General features: G+C 41.4%; 1 protein-coding gene across 1 annotated transcript in view; it reads left to right on the forward strand.

The window, feature by feature from the left end:
* Nucleotides 1-16,275, forward strand: part of LOC139221903 (proton myo-inositol cotransporter-like) — a 62,203-nt gene extending 45,928 nt beyond the window's left edge. Inside the window, exons 5-10 of the mRNA XM_070853854.1 lie at nt 9,471-9,634; nt 9,718-9,838; nt 13,218-13,343; nt 13,506-13,624; nt 13,951-14,103; nt 15,530-16,275. Coding sequence (XP_070709955.1) covers nt 9,471-9,634; nt 9,718-9,838; nt 13,218-13,343; nt 13,506-13,624; nt 13,951-14,103; nt 15,530-15,756 — 910 coding nt within the window. The 3' untranslated portion in view covers nt 15,757-16,275. The remainder of the gene's footprint in view (nt 1-9,470; nt 9,635-9,717; nt 9,839-13,217; nt 13,344-13,505; nt 13,625-13,950; nt 14,104-15,529) is intronic.
* The last annotated feature ends 6,928 nt before the right edge of the window (nt 16,276-23,203 follow it).

Genomic DNA, 23,203 nt, shown 5'->3' on the forward strand with positions numbered 1-23,203 from the left:
AACCCAGGTATCTTTTTTTCTTTGCCCATGCGAAAAAACTTCTACATTGTCGGTGTCTTTGAAGTAGCTTTTGCACATTTATCTATCACTAATGCCTGGAAGGTAGTTGGCTACACTGGAACAATAAGCGATATCAGGAACCATAGATGAGCCAAAGACTGTGGTGTTTCTTTTATGTACCAGTGATGAATACAGATCTGATATTACATGTGATATGATATGCTATATGATATGATGAGTGCGTGTTGTTCTCAGTGGGCAGTTAGGTGTTTTGTTTTGTTGACACGGGCCAGTTGGCCTCACAGATGGTGCCACAGACAAATGTCATGTTGGAAATGTCACAAAACGCCAGTTTGTACATGGTCACTGTGCTGCAAGGAGCTGGCAGAGCCTGCTATGTGGTGTGTGTGTGTGTGTGTGTGTGTGTGTGGTGCACAAATCTACGGCGTTGTTTTCATTGTGTTCCCGTACGTTTGTATGTTTTCAAGCATTCATAAGCAGCTTAATCAATCCAGCCTTATCCACTGTCTCCAGTGGAGTCGCAGCAAGATCCTCTTTAATGAGAAATATTCTAATTTTCCCTCTAATCAAATGCACACAGATCCACGTTACGCACATGCACCCCTTGATTCAGCACAAACATCTCATTTGCTTAATGCACAGCACGATGCCATTTGTGAAGCATGCTCATTCTGAATGCATTTGAAATTTAAACCACAAACATGTTCAAACAAATGCAGATATTGCACAAAGTCTTGTATAAAGCAGAAGCAGACCAAACTGAAAGACTGACTCATTTTGAGTTCATATTCACCCACACAGGTGTTTTTACTTATGTTGCCTGTTCAGACCTCCTCTCAGGATCTCTACACGCTGGGCTTGATTGACATCTCCCTCAGTCTCTTTTTAGTTTTGCTTGCACCTTTTGGTTCAGGGCAGGACAGGCCTTGAAATACCTAAATGCATAAAAATATATAACTGCACTTCAAGGGATAGTTCCCTCATGATTTGGACCAAAGAAAACCAATCTGTGATGAACACCACACTCAAAACGTCAGTAAACGCTGCTGGTGGTTGTGTGTACTTGATACTTCTTTCAGGTAATGTTAATAATGTCAAATAACCAATAATATTGTGTTGTGCCGTTTTCTCCTCTGTGATATTTTTTCAGGGTTATATGTAATTTAATTTCATATAGAGTAATTAAGGAAAGCTGCATTAGCAGCATGCTAATTGGCAGTTAGCTTGATTCAGTAACTCATTAACCACTTGAGATAACCTGTGTGACATGGATGTGCAGGTCCTTAACCTTTCTTACTTTTAGAAACCATTAAAAGTAATTGTGTGCAGAATTTAATTGCTGTGCTTTTTATTGAGCTTCATGCACCTCATGTTTGCAGCACAGCAAATCACATTAAACCAAATGTGATCTAACAGTTGTGGTTTTGGTTAGTTTGCTGTTGCTGCTGCTGTTTGTTGGTAACACAGGTGTGCTCATGTTGCCACTACTACCTGTTGGAGTAAGTGTGTTTTGCTTCTGTGATGATGGCGATGATGATGATGATGATGATAGACATATGCAGATGCTACACGTTGTGTTATGTGTGGAGTTCAGGATCAGAACAATCTGCGGTGTACCTATTTGGGCGCAGCGTTTTTGTTCCAGAGCATAAATGTGACGCAGCTCCGTGTTCACATGCATTCATTTGAAAAATAGGCCAGTTCCCATGAGAGTCTCCATCTTTCTCTCTCTCTGTCTCTCTAGCCACATATTTCCTGTCTGTCCATTTGTTCTTGTTTTCACACCCACATCCCTCCTTCTCTATTTTCTCCAACCATTCATTCTTCTTCACGCCTTTTAATGCTTTTCTCACTTACTTCCTGCTCCCTCTTTCTCTCCCCCCTGCCTCCTTCTATTTCTCCACTCTAACACCTCGTCACTTAGCGTCTTACTCAGTGAGTCGGCCACTCACTCGTTCATTTGCACCCACTCTCTCACTACTCGCCAACTCTCACACACACACACACACACACACACACACGCTTGTTTTGCTCGCTCGCTCGCTCTCCCTCTCTCTCATTGTTGCCTTACAGTGGATCCTTCCCTCCGTCTCCATCTCCCTTTAAATCCATACTATTAAGTTACATAATTAGATCAGCGCTCAGTCAATAAGGAGAACTCTGTTAGAGCGTTCTGTCGTCCCTGTAGTTCTCCTTCACACCCTTCCACCACACACATACAGGTTTGTCATCACTCCTCACCAGTGGTTTTGCATGTCTTGGCTTAATATTACAAATACTGTTAACAAAATACTTATTGGACGCCTGATACTGGGACCTAGTGGTGGCTGTGAGGGCCCCCATATGAGCCTGTCTTCGTTGAAACCATAAAATCTTAAAGATCTGGGTATGATAATGGAAAGTCATTTTAAACTGGATAAACAGATCAACTCAGTAATCAAACCCAACGGAGGCTTTTTATCTAAGGTCAAGTCTTTCTTGTCTTATAGTAATATATGTTCTTCTGGCAGCAGCTCTTTTTTTAAAAGGAACACGCATGCATGAGCACATTTCTCCCATCCTGGCCTCCTTTCATCGGCTCCACGTATGCTTTTGGATTGATTTGAAGATTTTAATGGAGATCCCTCTGACCTTTTACAACCACACGTCCCATCATGGGCACTCAGGTACGCTGACCAGCTGTTTCTGGTTGTCCCAGAATCAAAGTTGAAGCACAGGGGAGGTCACACTTCTGCAGTTGTAGCTCCCAAACTCTGGAACCAGTTGCACATTTTTATTTCTTGGCTTATAAAATGGATTAACTAATTGTGTTTCTGATTGTACAACAATTTCGGTCAACTGATGTTGCTTTTAAGTGCACTTTATGAATAAAGCTTGATTGGATTGGATTGGTTACCTTCCAGGTTTGATTACCTGGCAACATATCAATAAATCATCATACCTGAATAAATGGCCCTTTATGATGCTTCCAAAGAAACTCAGGTGAGCATGGTCAGGTCTGCCATCTCTGTAGTGAAAGTATAGTTACATTTAAGCAACTAAAACTACTTGGTTAAGGTTAAGAAAAGTTTACCTCCATGTTTGACTACTGGTAGATGCACCAAACTGCCGTCTCGGGTGTCAATGTCACATATTTAATGCACCCAAACATCCACTCTGACTGCACTATTGAGAGACTGCAGACAGTCTTCAAAGCACAGATCTTTGAAGGAACAGAGAGAAATGGAGAGGTCAAAGTGGAAGAAGCTATTTCTAGCAAGGCAATTCATCAAATAAGCAAAGACTCTATCAACACACACACTAAATGACATGTTAGCGCTCATTTAACTCGTCCAAATTTCTGGAAAGTCACTAATTAAAAGGCAAATGAATGTGTCTTTTCACCCATTATTGTAATGTGAATATTAGGGATCGAGAAATCATTGCATGATGTAATTAAAAGACTGCCAGTCAGACCTCAAACGGAACAGAAAGAAAAGAAAGACCATGTGGGAAACCTGATGGAAATGTGACATTTGTGTTCCTCTTTATCGCTCCGCACAGATCTGGTGATTTCGTCTGCTGCTGTTTTTCATGACGTCTGTGGAGCGGAAGCTTTAGTGACAAAGAAGTCATGCTTAATGTGCGACATGATTATTCATCATATTTCCTTTGCACTTTGGTGTAAAAATCTTTTTTACATTATTGGATTTTCTTGTCGTACTAGTGGATGATGAAAGATGGACACAGGTAGTTTTCACAGGCAGAACAGGCAGGTTATCTGTACTGCATCATGCACTTTTGCAGAACAATATTAGAGAGAAAAAGAATAAGAGAATAAGAAGCAACATCAGTAGAGTTCCTTTTTTCTTTTTGCCATTAACCAAACTAGCCCGAACCAATAGTATCCACTATACAACCTGCAGGTATTCGTCGTGTCACCAAGCATTACTTATTACACAAAGACACGCAAATACATTTCTCTGTGCTTTTGTCTGGTGCGACCTTTTATGGATAATAACAAACTCACTGCTGCTACTTTCACCTTTGCTACTTGAAGACGATGGTCATTGTTCATTAATTAGACAGAGTTCTTACTAGGAAAGTGTAATTATTTAGTATGGGTTTTTTTTCGGATGAGACGAATTGCTGAAGTCATAGAAAACAGTCTGGCAGTGCGACCTCAACACTTATGGGATACTTTGGAAAAGTCCTTTGGTAAAGTATGTGCACTGCCTCGCTAATGGGCTAAAATTGCAAAGCCACCATAGTGGTCCTATAAGACCACATGTTGTACACACCCAGGAGTCAGCAGCCTCCAAGACGATCCGGTAATGTGTCAGTAAATGTCAACCATGAGTCAGCGGCATCCTCTCACCACCACCCATGTAAATGGAGTATGAGCAGCAGGAAGCAATTGAATACAAGAGGGAGAATGTCTATTATCTATTTAAGAAAGAAAACGGCAATCAAGCTTATATTCCTCTGCTGCATCTCTACTGCAAATCACTGTATTTCTGTTTCCAGTGGGAATCTGAAGTTGCCACTGTCAGAAAGAGACTGACAGACTTACCAACCACCTGTATAAAACGCGGCAATATTTGGCTGGAGTCTGGTTTCAGGGACTCGATTTATTCCAATTCTAGTGATAGGTGCAAATGACTACCTGACAAGTTGGTGACATGCAATAGAAGAACTATAATAGATACATAAAAGTACCCGTGAAATGTGTTGGCGTGTGTGCATATTTTCTCTCCCACCTGTCACTCTCCTCACCCATTTGCGCCCTACAGCTATCACTATCTCGGTCTCTTTCTTTCTTTCTTTTTCGCTTTCTTTGCCGCTGCATCTGTCTCGCTCCCCGGCTGACGTCTGTGTTGTCACTCTCCTTTAATGCTCTGAACGAAAGGTTTGGAACCGAAGCGTGACAGCAGCGTGGATCCATGTTTCCATTTTCAGACCGGGGTCAGGGCCAGATCACACCTTCTCGTGTTTGCTTCGCACAGACGCTCCGCAGGGTCTCTTATGTAAAACACAGTGGGTGTGTTTGTGCATGTGGGTGTGCCTGTGTGTGATTGTGGGGCAGAGAAAGATGACATCTGTGTGTGTGTGTGTGTGTGTGTGTGTGTGTGTGTGTAAGAAATAGAGTATGATATATGATTTTTATTTTTTAGGGGAATAACACCACAGAACCTCCCCAGATGATTATTTACATCGAGACAATTATTTTTTGTCTTCAGTAATTTTATGTTTAAATATGCAAATGATTATCTAATTACACTAATTTACACACACATTGACACTAATCTGCATTCATTTCCAACTGAGAAATCTGAACAGTGGATAAAGCCAGGTTCAAAATCCTGTTGACATACTGGATCCAAAGGTTTGTACACAGGACATCACTGTCAGCTGTATAGAAGTAGTGTAGAATAAAATGTTATATAAATGAGGCTATGATTGATTGATTGGTCGATTTCCATGTAATGCACAACCCTCGTGGGTTAAAACATTTAATTACTTTTCATTTAATTACAAAACTACAAGTTATTTTACTGATTGGTTTTAAACAAAATATTCTTCCTTCTCTCACAAGCTTGGTCGACAAAATCTGTATAAAATAGTTTGTCGATATAGTATAAAAATAGTTCATACGTTTTTCATAATCATCCAGCCAAAAGAAATGAGCAAAAATTGAGGACATTTTACTAACGATAACATTTCTTGTGTCTCATAAGAACAAAAAATGAGCCCCATTCTCCATTTCACCCAGCTGACATAACAAATAAAGTCTGTCCTCCTCTGGAGAGGCATTAAACCTGCTGGTCTCAAGGGCAAGTGATGCTGTTCCTGAACATAACTGTGCACAGAGGGATCTCCGTCTTTTGTTTGGGTTATACTTCATATAAGATTTACACCAGAGAGTACACCTATTCTTTATGAGACAAACAGGTTTTGTTTATACCATATATCCACAGATCTCTGTACACAAGGAACATGTTGTCCTTAATCTGTTGAACTTCTCTCCAGTGATGTTTGTCTTAAATGTACTATTTGTGTTTTATCTTGTCCTCCCACTGATCTCCATTTCCAGCACCATTCTGCAACAATGTTCAGTTTAATCTGCAGATTTTCCTCATGCTCAGAAAGTAAAACTATGTCATCTGCGTAGAATAGTATACCCGCAATACCTCCATACTTTAACTCCCAGGCTAAAAGCTTTCATTTGAAGAGCAAAATCATTAACATAAATAGAAAATAATGTTGGAGGCAAAACATCTCCTTGCTTCAGACCACATTGTTGGTAAAACCATCCCATTGTGTATAAATTAACCCAAATGCAGGCAGTAGGTGCTTGATAAAGAGACTTAATGGTACAGTAACGCTTCCCATCAACATCAGAATTTAACACCTTCTTGAAATCTATCTATTCTCCTCTAAGTGACTGAATATGTATATATGTATATATATGTATATGATCAATATGTGTTCTGGCTTCTCTAAATCCATTTTGCTCATCTACAAGCAAACCTGTCCTCACAAGGTGCTCTCTAAGTCTGCAATTTAAAAGCGAGGAATACAATTTATACATGCAGCCGCATACATATGAACAAATCCTCTGTAAAAGCCTTCAGAATATAGATAGGAATAAAACTGGAATGTCTGGTGAATGTAAGTGCTACTGAAGTGGAGATTTCTGTCTCAGAGTAATTTTGAGAAAACAGCTTTTAAAGAAATGAATGTGTATGTGTATTCTAGACATTTTATTTCCTCTAATTTGAAAGAAGACATGTTATGGAAGCAAAAAAAAAGGTTGTTTTTGTCCTTTGTGTCGTTCCAGTGATCACTGTGGAGGGTCATCATGGATTATAAACCAAGACACTGTGGCTCTGACCTTTGAACATGTTAATATTAGCTGTGTGTAATGATGGAGAATGTATTTTATCTGAAAATGAATGGATTGGAAGCTCATTCTTCTCACTGTAAATGGCTCCTATTTAGGGCTATTTCACATACAGAGTATTCAAAGAGAAAGGTTGAGAAAGGTTGTGCCTAATAACCTAATAAATGTATTTGTAGCCGATTTTGTCAGACATCTTGAACTACCTTGATGTGATGTGTTACATTCAGGTCCTGCTCGGCTGCCGAGAGGGGTTTTCTTGCCACTTTGAGATGTGTGTTAATAGTTGACAAGTAGTGGGTGTTTCAGACAGAGAGGTGTCACTTTCTATCAGGGTGACAGCTTGAACCTGTCCCATTCAGGCTCGCGGCACTGCAAAATAAAACCTTAAACATGGTAGAGGAAAAGATACAACAAAACAAACCACAAAATGAGGCAAGTTGGACTTATTGCCTCCGTTTAAATGTAACTTTTGCCGTTCCATCATTAAACACACTTCATTGTCAGGTTGATTCACAAAGAAATAAGTTTGCTCATTTAACATTTAACAAAACTGGCTCCCAGGATGAATACTGGACATTTTCTGGTACCATAACGTTCTTTGTGCACCCATTATAATGATGCATTCACAGCCGGGGAAAGACTTCCATGAGACGACTGAGCAGCAGCACTTCTTCATGCATTGATTTCTTGTACCAAAATTTAAGTCTGTCTCAGAATCAGCACAAGCAGAACTGAAACTACGCCCCACTATACTGTAACATTTTCAAGGTGTTGCCTTCTTTTCGCCTGCCAACCAGCAATCCAGTCACATTTTATTAGAGTAACAACACAACGACTACCAGAGGAGCACACAAGATGGATAATCACAGTTATCGGCCATCGGACCGACTCAAGTTTATCCACTGAGCGTCCGCTGGCTGCTCTAAAAGTCTGAGATTCCATTTCTGAGAGGCTTTTAACATTTAACACAAGATGCACTTCTCAGCACAGTGGTCAGAAAAATGATCACTTTGTTTGTGCAGGCTATTATTCACAGTAGTATTTAAGTCAGAGCATAGTGTTTTCTGTGTGTGTGTGTGTGTGTTGCAATCAGTAAAATGCAGGGCTGGAGATGGAACACAGCAGGCTGCACTGCTGAGAGCAGAAATAGTGTTTTCACTCCCGCTGCTGCTCCAAAACTCATCTCTTTTGTGTGTTTTTGAGTGCGTCCAAGTGCGCGCAGCCGTGTCTCGCTGTGTATCCACTCAGCACACGCTTTTTCCAGGTATGTATCTGAGTTTGCAGATGACTAATAAGGCCGTATGCAACTTTTACCACCTGCCAAAGCTTGTGCTGCCGTAGGTCGAGCTTTCAACCCAGACTTTCTCCGTCCTTGTTCTGTCTGACTGGATACCATGGCAAAGGAAAAAGTAAAGAGTTATTATGCAAATCCCTCTGTTGAATGTCTTTGTTTTGGCAAAGAGAGAGATAACAATTCTTTTGAAGAGATGAAAAGCAGAATGCTAATTTGGAGCTGCCTATAGAGACACATAGAGACAGTCAACGCTGGAGACTTTTTATTTTGGCTTTTTCTTTAATGAGTATCACCTCCTTTGTATTTGTGTTGCATTCTCCACGGGTTCTTGAATCCACTGAGTGTGTTCATATACAGCCTCTGTGCCTGTACGTACATCATTCAAGCACATTTCCATAATGGCTCCTTAAATAGAACCCTTGCAGGTGTATGTGTGTGTGTGCCCGACATATGTGTACTTGTCCGTGACTCTTTTTTTCCCCCCTCTATCGTACTTGCATCAAATTATAATTGAAGTGGAACCTGGACCCCATGCAGGTGCCTGCGTTGTTGGTCGCAGCCTGTTTAGAACCTTGTTGATGATGATTGGAGATAATCTGCCTTTGTCTAGCAACGTGGTGCCAGAGTTGTAATTATACTGTATGAGAACAGACGGGGGGGGGGGGGGGGGGGGGGGTAACAGGAGAGAGAGGAAGAGCCATTACAAGCGACTATTTATAGCCAATCGCTAGCTGTCTCCAGACGAGTGGCTGTGATTGGTGGTCTGCTCTCAAGAGGAGAGGTTGTGGTTGGTTTGGTTTGTTGACTCGTCTTGACTGATTTTTCAGAATATTGTGTATTATTACTGCAAACATTTTCATGTAGTGAGGATCTTTTCCACTTTATCACAACTTGAAACGTATTTTTGTAGTTTTGGCTGTAGCTTTTCATCACTGCTGATGACATTATACTTCTAAGTGCTGTAGTTGTGTGCACACAGTTTTCATTTGCAGTGATGATGGATACATCAGATAAAGTGGTTTGAAGTAATAAACCACTTTTTTGGAATTTCCCAAAAATGTCTCACAACTCCTTTAAACATTCAGGCTGACTTGTTGTTGTCTTTACAACCAAAACTACAAAAATAGGAACCAAGTTGTAATAAACCACAATCATTGTGGCGTCTTTGTGGCTCTTTATTTGGTAAAAAAAATGGGACCATTTCCACTCTTAGACTGGCCATACTGTTATTTCACTGTCACAAAGACAGCTACTCTGCTTTGTGTCCCACAGGTACTACAGCGCCACCATCCTGCAGATGTCGGGAGTGCGGGACGACAGGCTGGCGATCTGGCTGGCCGGACTCACCACCTTCACCAACTTCCTGTTTACCCTGCTGGGAGTGTGGCTGGTGGAGAGAGTGGGGCGCAGGAAGCTCACCTTGGGCAGTATCCTCGGTGAGTCCCACATCAGGCAGTGACGTACGCAGATCCTAACGCCCGTGTTTTTACATGCTGCATGTGTCATTTTTCCTCATCAGGCACGTCTTTCAGTTTGAGCCTGTTGGCCGTCGGTTTTCTGATGTCTGCCCAGCACAGTCCTCCTGTCACCTTCCACCCATTAGACCCATCTATGGCCAACTCTACCTGCTCCAAATACCAGTGAGTACAAACTTCTAGCTGGGCTCCCAATGCTACGAAGCAAAGACATTTCCATTACTATCCGACACACCCTGCTGTCACAGTCCCACACCCAAACATAGAAAGGGGAAAAGAACTATACATTGTTTAGATATGAAACAAATCAACATTCAGGTCGAGGATTTGTGCTGCACATATTTGAGAATTTTATTTAATAGTACGATATTGAAGATGCAGGGGTGTTAATCTGCTTTTTCATTCCCCTTTCAACCAGCTCCTCACTATGGCTGATATCAAGCATCATTATTCACCCTTTGTCACATTATGCACAGAAAACCAGAGCGAAAGCAAGGCCACCATTCACCTTACAGCACTTCTGCTCTTTGTGAAAGCACTCAATGTTTTACGATGTCAGAATATCAATCCTGAATGCAGGAGACCACGCTGAGTAATGGAGAGCTTCGGAGGATAAAACCCTTCTGAAAGGAAATCTGTGTTGAAGTTATAGCAAGTTTTCACACATACATTAAAACAGATCTCTTTATTGAGTTTGGAGTATTTGAGAACTCAGACTCAAATCTGGCTGAAGGTCAGATTTGTCACAACATGTATTCTGTATTTCCTGTGACTGATGTATCAATAACTGGATAAAACAATGGGTTGTCATGGAAACAATACTGTAAAGATGCTGGGTAAATAGCATTCACATCTACATGACTTTTGTCATCTCTCAAAGTTTATAGCTAAATCAGCCACAGTTCACTCCATTGTCTCCACTGGCAACAAAGGGCAAACACACACACACACTCACTCACACACACACACACACACACACACACACATATACACACACACACACACACACACACACACACACACACACACACACACACACAGATAGAGAACTTGAGTGTGTTTTCATGGAAGCCAGAGATGTGCCAATTTACTCTCAGTTACACAGACACAAAATGAAACTCGTGTAACGACGGTCTTTCATCATAACAACAAACAGCATCTAATGGACTCGCTGTCCAGCACCCACACACTCTAACACACACACACACACACACACACACACACAGAGGTAATTTGAAGAGATGAGTGCTTTTACCACACTGTAGTGGCTTCATTGAGTTCACTTTACTCCATATGAGCCCACACATCTCCTCACTGACCACAGCAGCAGCCTCTCACACTCGATGTGGATGGGACGTCCCGTGTAAGGGCGTCTCCCCGTGGTGTCTCCAGCGGGGTCTGACTGTAGCTTGCCTGGGAAATGATGCAATTAAAGTGTACAGTGATGACGTTAGCACCAATCAAATATCTTGCAATTTTTTGAAGAACGTGTCCCTGATTTCAGACGGAGGTAGACAAACGTTTGGTCCTAATTTCTAGCAGTTGGTTTTGCCAGCTGTAATGCAGCTATATTATAATCAAAGGTGGACAAAGTACACACATTACCTGACTGTATCTGCACTCAGGTAATTCTTTTGTGCTTTTGTGCGTTGTTGCCACAATGCATTGACAGAATTTAGTGACTCTGAAACAACCTACTGGATGGACTGACTTGTTTGTAGAACCTGCAGTATGAAATGTTTGTAAAATCTGCTATAAGTCTATGGAAATGCCCGTAGAGAGGACCGGGTCCCAGTTTGACAGCTTGGCAGGTAAAAGTCATTGACCAACCATAGCGTCAAAGCTGAAGCTGCTACCGGCACAAAATGTCTAAAATGTTTGTATGGAATTAAAACAGTAATTTTATTTCCTCATTTCGTGAATCTCAAACACTCAGATATGGTCGTCGGTGGTCTGGTGATAGAAAAGTCAAAAGAACAATACTGTGTTTCCCAAAAAAATTTGTACAGTTATTTTACTAAAAATATGCTCAAGTAAAAGTACTTCGTTACTACAAGGCATAATTGCAGAGTTTATGATATTTATTAATGACCATTATTATACACATTTTCAAATTGCATCATTTGAATCTGAGCTCAGCTGTTGCACATCTCTCCTCACCTTCCCTCTGTGTTTGCTTTTGCTTCCCTCCGGTACTAATGCATGGTTTTATTTTAGTCTGGTTGACCTCAGTGTGTAATTAGAGCAATGGGAGTCTGCAGACTGCAAAAATAGACCTCTGAAACAAAACACACATCGCATGCACCTCCACTACAACAGCAAACCTGATGGCACTGCATGGACAGCACAGCGCATCCTTGTGAAAATTTAATTTGTCAGTAAGTCAGCATTTCAAACCCTCTTACATGTGCACTGCTAATCATATAACTGACGATGGCGCACAACAAGATGCACTTTTAATGAACAAAGACAACAGAGGGATAAGACAGGATGAAGATGTAATGATGATGAATCCCACTCTGTTTGTAATTTGCTCTTAATTTTGATTTATAATTTCCTGTATGAGGGGAACAGTCCATACATGAATTTGATTTGGGTAATGAGGCTTCAAATCTCGATTAGAGTCTCAATTAGACGGGATTGAAAGTTATTTTCTGTTTCAGTCCCATCTTGTAGTACAGATAAGTGTATTTTAGGGGTTAGGTTGTGGAAGATTTTAGACAAACGTGAAAGACAATATGTCTGTGATTGTCCCTGGTGCTATTTCTGCATATTTTCAGTTCAAAATCACTAGTAAGTACGAACAAATTTGGAATTGGTCCATTAGATCACCTCCACTGGCAGCTACATTGGATTAGTGTGTGTTGTTTTTGCTACTGACAGGCTCTGATCATTATTGAGATGATCCCTACAGAAATAGACCTGTAAGATGCTTTTTGTTTAACCAGAAACAGCCGTTACATCGCTCGGGTTCAAAGTCACCAGACTCCATGGACAAAAATAGTAATTTTATATTGTAGTTTCTGGTCTACCAGTGTTTGGATTGTTTAGTTTCTTTGTGTTATTGTGGGACTTTGGTGTTTAAAAGGGCTGTCACTGAACCAGCACAATATTTGTGTAACCCACAATAACACAAATAAACTAACCAGTCGAGGTAGCAGTAGACCAGCAACTCCGGTGCTAAAATGACTGTTTTTGTCAGTGGAGTCTGGTGGGTTTGAATTGCACGTTACAACAGCTGTTTCTTGTTAAACAAAAAGGATCTTACAGGTTTATCTCTGTAGGGAGTCTTTCCATAATGGTGTTAGACACTCTGAATAAGAGTCCGGGCCTGTCAGTGGCAAAAACAAGCACTTTTAATTAATGTATTTTGAACAGGTGCAATTGCCCTGAAGGACTGCCAGCGATCTACAGGACCAATTCCAAACATTCTTGTACCTACCAATCAATAAAATACTGTAGTTATCCTACAGAAATGTGTGGAACTGATTGGTTTCAGTGAAATTATAGCTAATGTTCTATGTGTCTGCCGTTTGGCCTGCAGGCTGTGTGAGCCATGCATGCTGGACCCAGGATGTGGTTTCTGTTACCGTGAGAATAGCTCAGCGCTCCTCGCCTCCTCCTGCGTGCCAGTCAATAAGGCCTCCACCGAGTTCGCGGCATGGGGCAGGTGAGTCACAGGATGCTGCCTGAGTATGTGGATGCATTTCGGATGTAGCAGAGGGGGGTACCGCTGTGGTGGAAGAATATTTTTGATAACACAGGAACATTTGGAACATATAGGCCATAGTTCAGAGACTGAGAAGCCACTGAGTGTGCCTCCTTCTTCCAGATGCTCCAACTCCAGCCTGATGAGAGATCACACCTACTGGGCCTACAACTACTGTCCCACATCTTACTCCTGGCTGGTTTTACTGGGACTGGTCTTCTACCTGATTGCTTTTGCTCCAGGTGAGAGATCGAACCTGTGTTTCGTATGTGGTTTAACTTGCATAGATGTTTTAACTTTGGTTCAGACTGAAATATCTCAAAATTGATTGAGTCAGATATTCATGGTCCTTTATGGGATGAATTTTAATAACTTAAGTGATCATCTGACTTATGGTTTATATACAAAACTAATGACTTTTACCTGCAGCCTGAGTTGTACTTTATGTGTTTGCTCATTAGCAAATGTTAAAAGATGGTCGTTATGACAAACATCATACCTGCTAAACATCAGCACATTAGCGTTGCCTCCATCTCTTCATAGAGTAATATCCATATCTCCGTTTTAGGGATGGGTCCCATGCCGTGGACCATCAACTCAGAGATCTACCCTCTGTGGGCGAGGAGCACAGGGAACGCCTGCGCAGCCGGAATCAACTGGACCTTTAACATCCTGGTGTCTCTCACTTTCCTCCATCTGGCTCAGTACTTCACCTACTATGGTCAGTCTCTGGGCAAAACTTTAGAGTTTTAATTCTGTATAAAAAGAGGAGCAGGGTAAAAGTAGGGAAACTCTATCATGATTTTTTATTTTATAAACCCAGTCAGACTGAACTGATGTAATTTTAATCAAACTAAACACTCCTGTCAGGAACAATTACCAGCAGCCATCAGTGTTGTCAGCCCTCATCCAGCTCTGTCAATCCTTACTCATCTTGTGTAAAATACAGAATCCTTACTTTGCATCAAGGCCAGCAAGGAGGTAACCGCTGACTGATACCCCGAGGTGTTGCCTTCTATACCTCCTCAGTCACTGTGGATCAACAGCAGGTTTCTCCTCAGACAGGAAGGAGCTGACCTTTTGTGAGAGCCGCCGATCGATCCATCAGCAGTGATTGCGGAGGCATCCTGAGATGCAGCGGGTTAATGATTCCAGTCGTTCCTCCATTCATCCGGTTTATAAGAATCATTCACATTGAAAGAAAAAACAGTGTCAAAGCTGAAAAAACGCGTGATGATGTTGTAGAAATGGTTTTTAGCATAATGCAGAGTGTAGTGTGAAAATGACACTCTGACACTTTGAGAAGGAGAAAATAGAGATCACAGTGGCCGGAAAAATCTCATTAAATCTCTGTCAGTGTTTTCCTGTAGGAATGTTCTCGGTGTGTTTGTTTCTCTGTGTGGTATTACTTTCTCCTGTTAACCCTGCTGTCATGCCATTTTCATTGTTGGCACACACACACATCTCTGTCGACATTCAATATTAGCTGCCCTCGGGATCTGCTGTCACTACCACCGTTTCTTTTTCTGCCGCTGAACAAGAGCCGTAGACGGTGCAGCAAAAGTGGACGTAGCCACCATGACGTCAGCCATTGGTTTGTTGACCGCGGTTTTGAGGCCTGGAGTTTTGGCATTTTGAGTTTCGGAAGCAGAAGTGACGCTCATTCTGCAAAGACCTCCACGTTTGACTGGTTAGGTTTAGGCATGATTGGCTGGTTAGTCACACCCTAAAGCATTTCATGCTTTATCGTCTATTTTACTCTGAATGGGACCATAACTTTATTAAATGAACATCACGCTCTATTAAAGAAGACTTTGAACTAATAACTAAGTAATAAATAAGTAATAAATCAAGTGAGAAGTCAGGTCATTTTCTCATAGACTTCCATTCATTTTGCAGGTGTTAGTCATATTCCTCTGAGGCCAACCTATGACCTGGTATTTGTCTGAGAGTTTTTCTTTGCCATTGTTGCCTGACGCTTGCTCATGTGAGGATTCTTGAGTCCTTAATGTAGGAGTTTGGTCCAGACCTGCTCTGTATATTCTATGACAGGAACATGTGTACGAGCTCTAGAAGGCAGTGTGTTCCTTGTGTTTGTGCCGTGGCTGTCCGTAGTCACACTGTGCTCTTTGGTTTCGTCCTCCCAGGAGCTTTCTTCCTCTACTCCAGCATGGCTTTGTTGGGTTTCATCTTCTTCTACGGCTGCCTGCCGGAGACCAAAGCCCGGCGTCTGGAGGAGATCGAATCGCTGTTCGAAAACCAGCTTTGTTCCTGCGGCGCCTCAGATTCAGACGAGGGACGGCAGGTTGAATACATCCGAGTCAAAGGTTCAAACTACCATCTATCGGACAACGACGCATCTGACGTGGACTAGGGACGGTTGAGTGTTGGTAGCCTGCCTCTGGGTGTTCACTGAAACATGCAGAGTGGTTGGGTCTGTAATATTTTTCTTTTTCTGTGTGAGCCGAGGAGCCACTGGTTACTCTCACTACGAGGTTAAGTTTAAAAGACCTTTAGCTTCTATCAGCAACGTGAGCGAGTTCACTTTCAATTCAAGATCCAGAATCAATGGCAACGCTTTAGCAGTTAGCAGGAGTATGAATGTTTTCAGCCTGTTCTCTGAGTTAATGAGGAACTGACTCCAGATCTGGCATCAGCAGTCAAACATGCACCCCAAATATCTCACTCACAAAAGGGTAAAACATTGTCTTTTCCACACATAACAGACAGTTCAGTGTCTTTTTCACAGACAGACTGTTGACCACACTGCATGTACAAAATATAAGGCCGATGGTGACGTACTTTACAAAAGCAGCTGCAGCTCAATAACATGTCCCTAATATTTTGTACATTTTCTGGCTAAATATCAATTATGATTTCTATATGATGTTGTACATACAGTATAGAAAATAAAACATGACACAGCCGTCCTACAGCATTACGTCAAGACACGTTTCCTTTGAGAACTCCATTTAGAAAGGTACAGTAAATGTAAATGTGGTTTGCGCGTCGGGAAAACACGACAGCAGTTGTAACTTACTATTGATCTAGAGGACCATCATGCCTTTCTGTATGAAACAAGTGTTGCTTAAGCTTGTAACATAACATAACACACACACACACATACAGGTCGCATCCTCATCTGAGCTTAGTTTGCAATCATTCTGATATTTTTTATGAAAAGCAAACACCAGAGATGTACAGTATATTGTTCAAGTCGAGAAAACTTGGATTGTCAGTTGGTGCCTACAGAAACTTACTCACCAATCTAGTAGCATTGAAGGGATTATAACTCTGTTGCTTTTTTATATTAATGATTTAATTTGTTTTATTCAGTTTTGTTTAAATATTGTTTCTCAATCATCTTTGCAACAAATCACAAATACTGTTTCTTTTTGCAGTTCTTACCGTAGGACTGTGGACAGTACAGTCTCTCTTCACTATGAGCCCACGTTATAAACCGAACTATGTTCTGACTGTTGGTTGTTATTGCTGGGTATTAAACGTATAATGTCCAGCAAAGACAGTGGTAAACTAAAACCATGGTTTTATGATTGAGACTTGTATTTGAAGTATTTCATTGTCTTTAACATGATAATATTAGTGCCTGTGTATTGTGAAGGTGCCTAATGGCCGTTTTTCAGTCCAAATCCCTGTGTGTTGAATCACCTTATGATAATTAGGTCTACGTAGCTTTTTTTATTTGACATGTACATATTTGCATTTCACCTGTGATGGGATATTATTTTTTTAAGTCACCGTTTCATGTATTTTGATTTCTGTCTTCCTCCGCAGCCTTATGTACAAATAGCAGAGCGTATCATTTACGTGGTTCTCGTGTCAGAAGTCGAGGAGTAGGCTTTAGCGTAATTTGCCGATGTCGTTTTGTAAAAGTGTAAAACTGTGTGAGGTTACACCTTGTTAGTCAAACACACATAGGTTTCTGTGTAGCAAAAACTGTTTGGAAGTAGCCTACGGAGTAACTTTGTGTAACAAAACAGGTAAATAAGGCTTAAACAGGCTGCGCTCTTACTGTGTCCAACAAACAGGTTTCTCAAGACGGATCACGTCCGTCATTTTTGGCACATGGGTCCTAAACAATCATGAATTAGTGAGATGTGATGCCTCTTTTTAATATTTTTCAAATAACAAGCTGTTCATTAAATGCCGTGGCACAATATAGTGGCATTTTCAGTGACCTGTACAAGTTGAATTAAGTATTTATGTCAAGTATGTAATATTTTGTAGTAGTGTCAAGGTGTCATATTTACATATTGATGCCTATAAGGAAATGGATAATTAATATTACAGGAATAATTAGTTAACATGGATTTAAAGGACCATTTGTAGCCCATTATTTGCAAATCATTGTATTTTATAATTGCTGATCATTTTCAAAAGCACGATGTGAGATATTTCTTACCTGGCAAGTGGTCATTGATTTCCAGTCATTAAAATAAGTGATGGAAATGATCTTGCGCAGACTTAAAGGTTCCATATGATGCTCTTTTTTAAGTTTATTCTTATATTTGAAGGTCCTACTCACTAGGTTTAGGTTTACGTGGTGTACATTTAATTGGTATAAAATACAAAAAAAAACAGAACAATCTTTTGTCTTTTCTCTCGCCTTCGACATCTTTGTGTTACCGGGAGCTGGTGGTGGACAGCGAGGTGGATTCAGGAGGTTTTCAGGGGGCAGTCAGCCTGCAGGCTGGAGCTGGTCACATGATCAACAGATCCCCTTATGACATCATAATGGGAGCCAAATCTCAAGCGTGTATTTTGACACACATTTACTGAAAGACGGAGCAGGAGTAAAAATGTAGGATGGTATTTCTCATAGTTTTGGCTTCTATAGACAAACGTAAGGCATATTTCTGTTTTTAATGAAGTAAAAACATTTTGCATGATATGGGAACCTTTAAACCTTTGTTTGAAATTGGAACAAAACAATGGCTGAAATTTAAAGTAATGCAGCACAACAAACTCAAATCCTCATCGTATGCTCTTGAAAATGATCAGCTACAATGTAAAGCATGTATGATTTGTAGTTGTGGGAGTTAAATTAATGTGTGTAGTTAATGAAGCCCATAAATCCAACAGCCTACACAACTTCTGGAAACCAGTCTGTTGTGTTCGGCTTTCTAAATTGTGGATTGTAGTTTGGTTAGAAGTCATTAGTTCCTCACTTTCCTAAAATTAGCTTGTTTATGTTTACAAGTGGAGAAAAGCAGCTTGTTTTACGTGGCATTTGGTCCAGGATGAGTTATCTTAAACCTGCACAAACTAGTTTTGTACTGAACGTATTATCACAGGTGAAACACACGCAGATGAAGCTCCATAACACGGGTCGTGTGATGAAACTTGTGTCGACCGAATATTTACCGTGATTGTTTCAGGCTGAAACCTTGTCCGAGATCATGAGGTGTTCAGCTGTGTGTTAACATCCAGCTGTGTTAACACTGTCCTCTACCACAGAGGGGACTTTTGATGTGCACTTCTGGTGAATCTTTTTTTTTTTTTTTCAATGTGAACCAACTCTGTGTTTCTACAGTTTACGAGGAATTACAAAAATACTACTAAAAATAGAGTGCTGTATAGTATATTTGATTGTTCAAGCTGTATATGTTTTGCTAGAGTTTATATTCTATAAAAATAAATATCTTCATGAAATCTTAACACTTGAATATGTATATGGACAAAGGAATAAACTTAAGAATCAAAGTAATGCTGTGGGACTTTATTTCACTATTGTCTCTTAGAACAAACACTAAATATTTTGTGTGCTTAAAACAAACTGTTAAATATTGTTTCTAATTAAAAAACATGCACAGAACAGACATGTTTTTTTCATGTCATTTCTTGCTGCCTTCATCCGTCTGCTTCCTTCTTCCTGTGCTTGAACAGCAGCAAAATGTCGGTTATTTCCTGAAGTGTTTGGGCCTCTTCTGAGAGTCTGTTAACACTGGTGGCTGATGTGACCTCCTCCCTCGCTTCAATCGGGAGGGCTTTCAACAGACGGCCATTTTCTTGTTGCCCTCTCTCATCCGTGCCCTCTCTGTTCTCCTTTCCTAAACCAGAGACAAGAGCAGAAAGCGTGGGAAAACATGCGTCTGCAAACATGAATGTAAGTTTTTAAATTTGCATGTGAGGTCAGTCTTTGGGCCTCGTGTTATACCTGTGCCACCAGTCGTGCTCAGAACACCTGAAAAGGGGTTTATGGGTCTCTGTAGGATCACTTTGCCATCACTGTTGTTAGTGAATTTGTTAGTTAGTTGTTTGCTGCCTAACAAAGACCCAGCCGTGTATTTCTTCTTGCTCCGAGGCGTGTGCTTGCCTCCACTCCCCTCCCTGCCTGATGAAGATGAGTGTGTGTTTGGCTGTGCAGCGGTGTCGGCCTGCCTCCCTGTGGCAGGACGCTGTACTGACACATTGACAGGCGGTGAGCTCAAGTTGATCCCAGTGGCTTCAACAAAGCCGCACTGAGTCGAGGCGTCACATGTCTCAGCCCTGGGGTTTGCTGAGACGGTTTGAGTCTCCGCATCTCGAGTTTCGTTGGATGTTTTCATGCATTTGCACGGCTCTGAGCTCCGAGGAGACGAAAACTGAGCTGTGCTGCGTCCCGCCTGTAGGCTGTCACTTCCTGAGGCTTTATCTGGGCGAGCCATGTTCTCCATAACTTTCTGATCATCTCTGAAGTTTATCTGGGGGTTTAAGGGCGGGGTGTGCAGCCTTGGCTGGGTGTGCTTTTGTTTTGGACTCCTCTGTGAGCCCAGGTTTTGGTTTAGGCTATCTGCACTACAGGCTTGGTCCATATATGAAGAGGCAGCCTCACAGCACTCATCATCCTAAAACACAGTCAGATAAGAGACAAGAGATAAGATATTGCTCAAAAGAAGTGTGGCAACTTATGTGGTGTTGTAAAATTCAGAAACTATTGGCATCTTTTTTAATTCTGAAGTGATTCTGCCTCACATAGAACAGCAGCATGGACAGAACGTATGTGTGTTACTTCACTGACATCACTGGAGGCTGAACTGAGGTAACCTCCTCTACAATAGTGACTTGGCGAGCAGTCGCAGCCATTCATGGGGCCATTTTTGTGTTCTAGACAAGCTGTGGGATTGAAAAAAGAAAAAAAAAACACCTATTCAATTCATTGTCTCTTCTCCAGCTTATACACAATAAATGGGCAGCTTAACTGGAGATGCTTAAGACACTCACAAAAGTTCATGCTGGTGCAGTTGAAGAGCTGTGGATGAAACAGAATTAACATGTAAAACTGCATGAGCGCTGAACTCTCATGCAAACCATCAGGATAAATACTGTTCGAAGCTTGTGGTGATTAGAGACAGAGGTCATATTTCCTTAATCATCTGCTTGGCACTGGTTTTTATTCATAGTTTTTGTTCAGCTTAATGTTAATTCCACTGCAGTTACAAACTGTAACGCTTGGTGGCAGTGTGTAACACACTCTTATGTATGTGGTAGCTCACCTCCACTCCCATGCACTGTGAGTCAGGGACAGTTCTGACAGTAAAGAGAGAAAACCCAACAGAAAAACACATTAAAATCATATGAACTCATCTTATATCAATGACAACAAAGTGTTTGTTTGCATTTCACGTGTGAACACCTACTGTGGTGCTGAAGATTTGGCAGGTGTTTCATCTTTGAGGTATATCTTTGATTTTCTTCTCCCAAAATGAGAAGCTGAAATCAAACTGAATGTTAATCTAAAGATAAAAGTTCAAGGCAATAAGCAAACACCTTCTGTCTCACGTTCTTCAGTGCTGAAGCCCCGAAAGACGTCGTCCTCAAACTGCTGCTCCATCTCTGACTGGTTAAGAGTGAAGTCCAACATGGGTTCCCCGTCCTCTGGTTGGCTGAGAGAGAACTTGACCTCGTGCCTCATGTGGCCCTCAGCATCTGTCTTACTGTGATAACACACATTTGCTTTGAGTGGCTAAAGAATGAGCAGTTACTTCAAGGATAGATAATATTCTAGTGTTGTTCTTACGCTGGCCCGGGACCTTCAAACAGGATCTGGGCTGCTGTGGGTGTCTCCAGGTGGTAGAGGGGTGGGTCTGATCCACAGGACCAGGGGATACACTCAGCCATAGCTCTGGGCTGGGAGAAAGGCTGAAACTAGCCAAATAAGTTCAGATCGGACATTAGAGTAGCTCATAGTCTGCACCCAGTAATAATTACTCCTGGATAGTGACCAAAGATTAGTTTAAAAGACTACTTCATCCATATTGATTTCTTTGTTCTATCAAACAGTGATTAGCGAGTGTTTTTGATGCAAAAGAGATTGAGTACAAGTATTCAATTCTGTCATGGGATCACACTAGTTATGACAGAATACAACAAAATGTTTACTTCTGTTCTAGTCAGAAAGATTGTTTAGTTCATCTAGATTCAGTTTAGGCAGCAGGCCACTGTTAGACGTTCCCATGCCTGTGTCAAAACTACAATTGGCACAATGTGGTCATATTAATGTGAGATAATTCCTAAGAAAATGATATTTTCTTTTCTCTACCTTGGTCTGCTCCAGCCCTGAGGTGTCCCAGGGTGCAGGGGAGCCCTGGAGAGGCAGCTGAGTCTGTGTGTGGCTTCTCTGCTGGAGGTTCAGCTGCAGGGGGAAGATTCCTGAGGAGACCAGTGTTATTTGGCCTTAAGTGGCCGAGGCCTTGTTCAGACCTGCTGCATTAACGGGATCGTTTGGGATTCGATCACTAGCAGACAGCTCTTAGTACAAGTGTGAATGCACGTCTGCCCACTGAGCCCCATTAATCAGCAGTGATGAGTGAATTTTACATCCATAGTGTCTCTTTTCTGTTCTCCATGTCTGTTCACTGAAACTTTGCTCTGTGCTCCATCAGAGTAGTTCAAGCTACAGATCTCATTTGGATTGTGACAGGAAAGATGAGATAATAATGTTTCACTGAACACGATGCCGTGATATCAGGATACTGACACAGCAGGCACAGACACGTGGACTTTTAAAAGGAAGCTGTTGTTTGAGCAGAGTAGACATTGCTATTACACATATTTTTTTAAATATTTGAACACTTTAAATGAAATGTTCTGTGTACAAATGTTCTGCTGTACAAATTATATACTTCACTTGATCACCCAAAGCACATGTTATTGCCATTTCTTAACAGGGCTCGATTGTATAAAAACACTAATGAACAGATACCATTGTGTAATTTAATTCCTGAGGGTTTGTTCTCTAAAAAATATTGCAACAACACCTTGGCCTGAGGAAGCTGAAGCAGTGGAGGAGAAGGGGCTGAGGCGGTCGCCCATGGGTGGCATGTAGTCAGATGCACTGTTGTCTGAGAAAGCTGATTCTGGCACTGGTGACAGCTGGGGGACAGAAAAGTGGCTGATTTTCTAATATAACATCCTAATTTGTTCATATTCAGAGTAGCATGAGGAGTGGAGAGTGACTAACCTGCCGACACTTGAACCCTTGTGGAATAACGTGCTTTCTCTTTCTCGTTTCTTGAACGCTACACGTTGACACAGAATAGGCACAAGGTGGTTCATAAAGTTTAGGTTGCATGACACTGATTTCATATGGCTAAACACAATGATTGGACCTTTAATTCACATGCTAGAGGTTGGACTCTCTCAGCATTTGAATACCACGTTAAGAAGCTGATTTTAAGTGTTCATGAGTGAAAAAAAAAAAAACTTTTAATTTGACTGTAGCTGCCTTTTGACAAACCACACCCCAGCTGTACCTGTACTGAGGCTGGCTCTCAACAAGACTGAGCTGTGATGGAGAGCAGGGGCTCATTGGGAGTACC

This window comes from Pempheris klunzingeri, chromosome 22, assembly GCF_042242105.1.
Source record: "Pempheris klunzingeri isolate RE-2024b chromosome 22, fPemKlu1.hap1, whole genome shotgun sequence".
Classification (NCBI taxonomy): Eukaryota; Metazoa; Chordata; class Actinopteri; order Acropomatiformes; family Pempheridae; genus Pempheris; species Pempheris klunzingeri.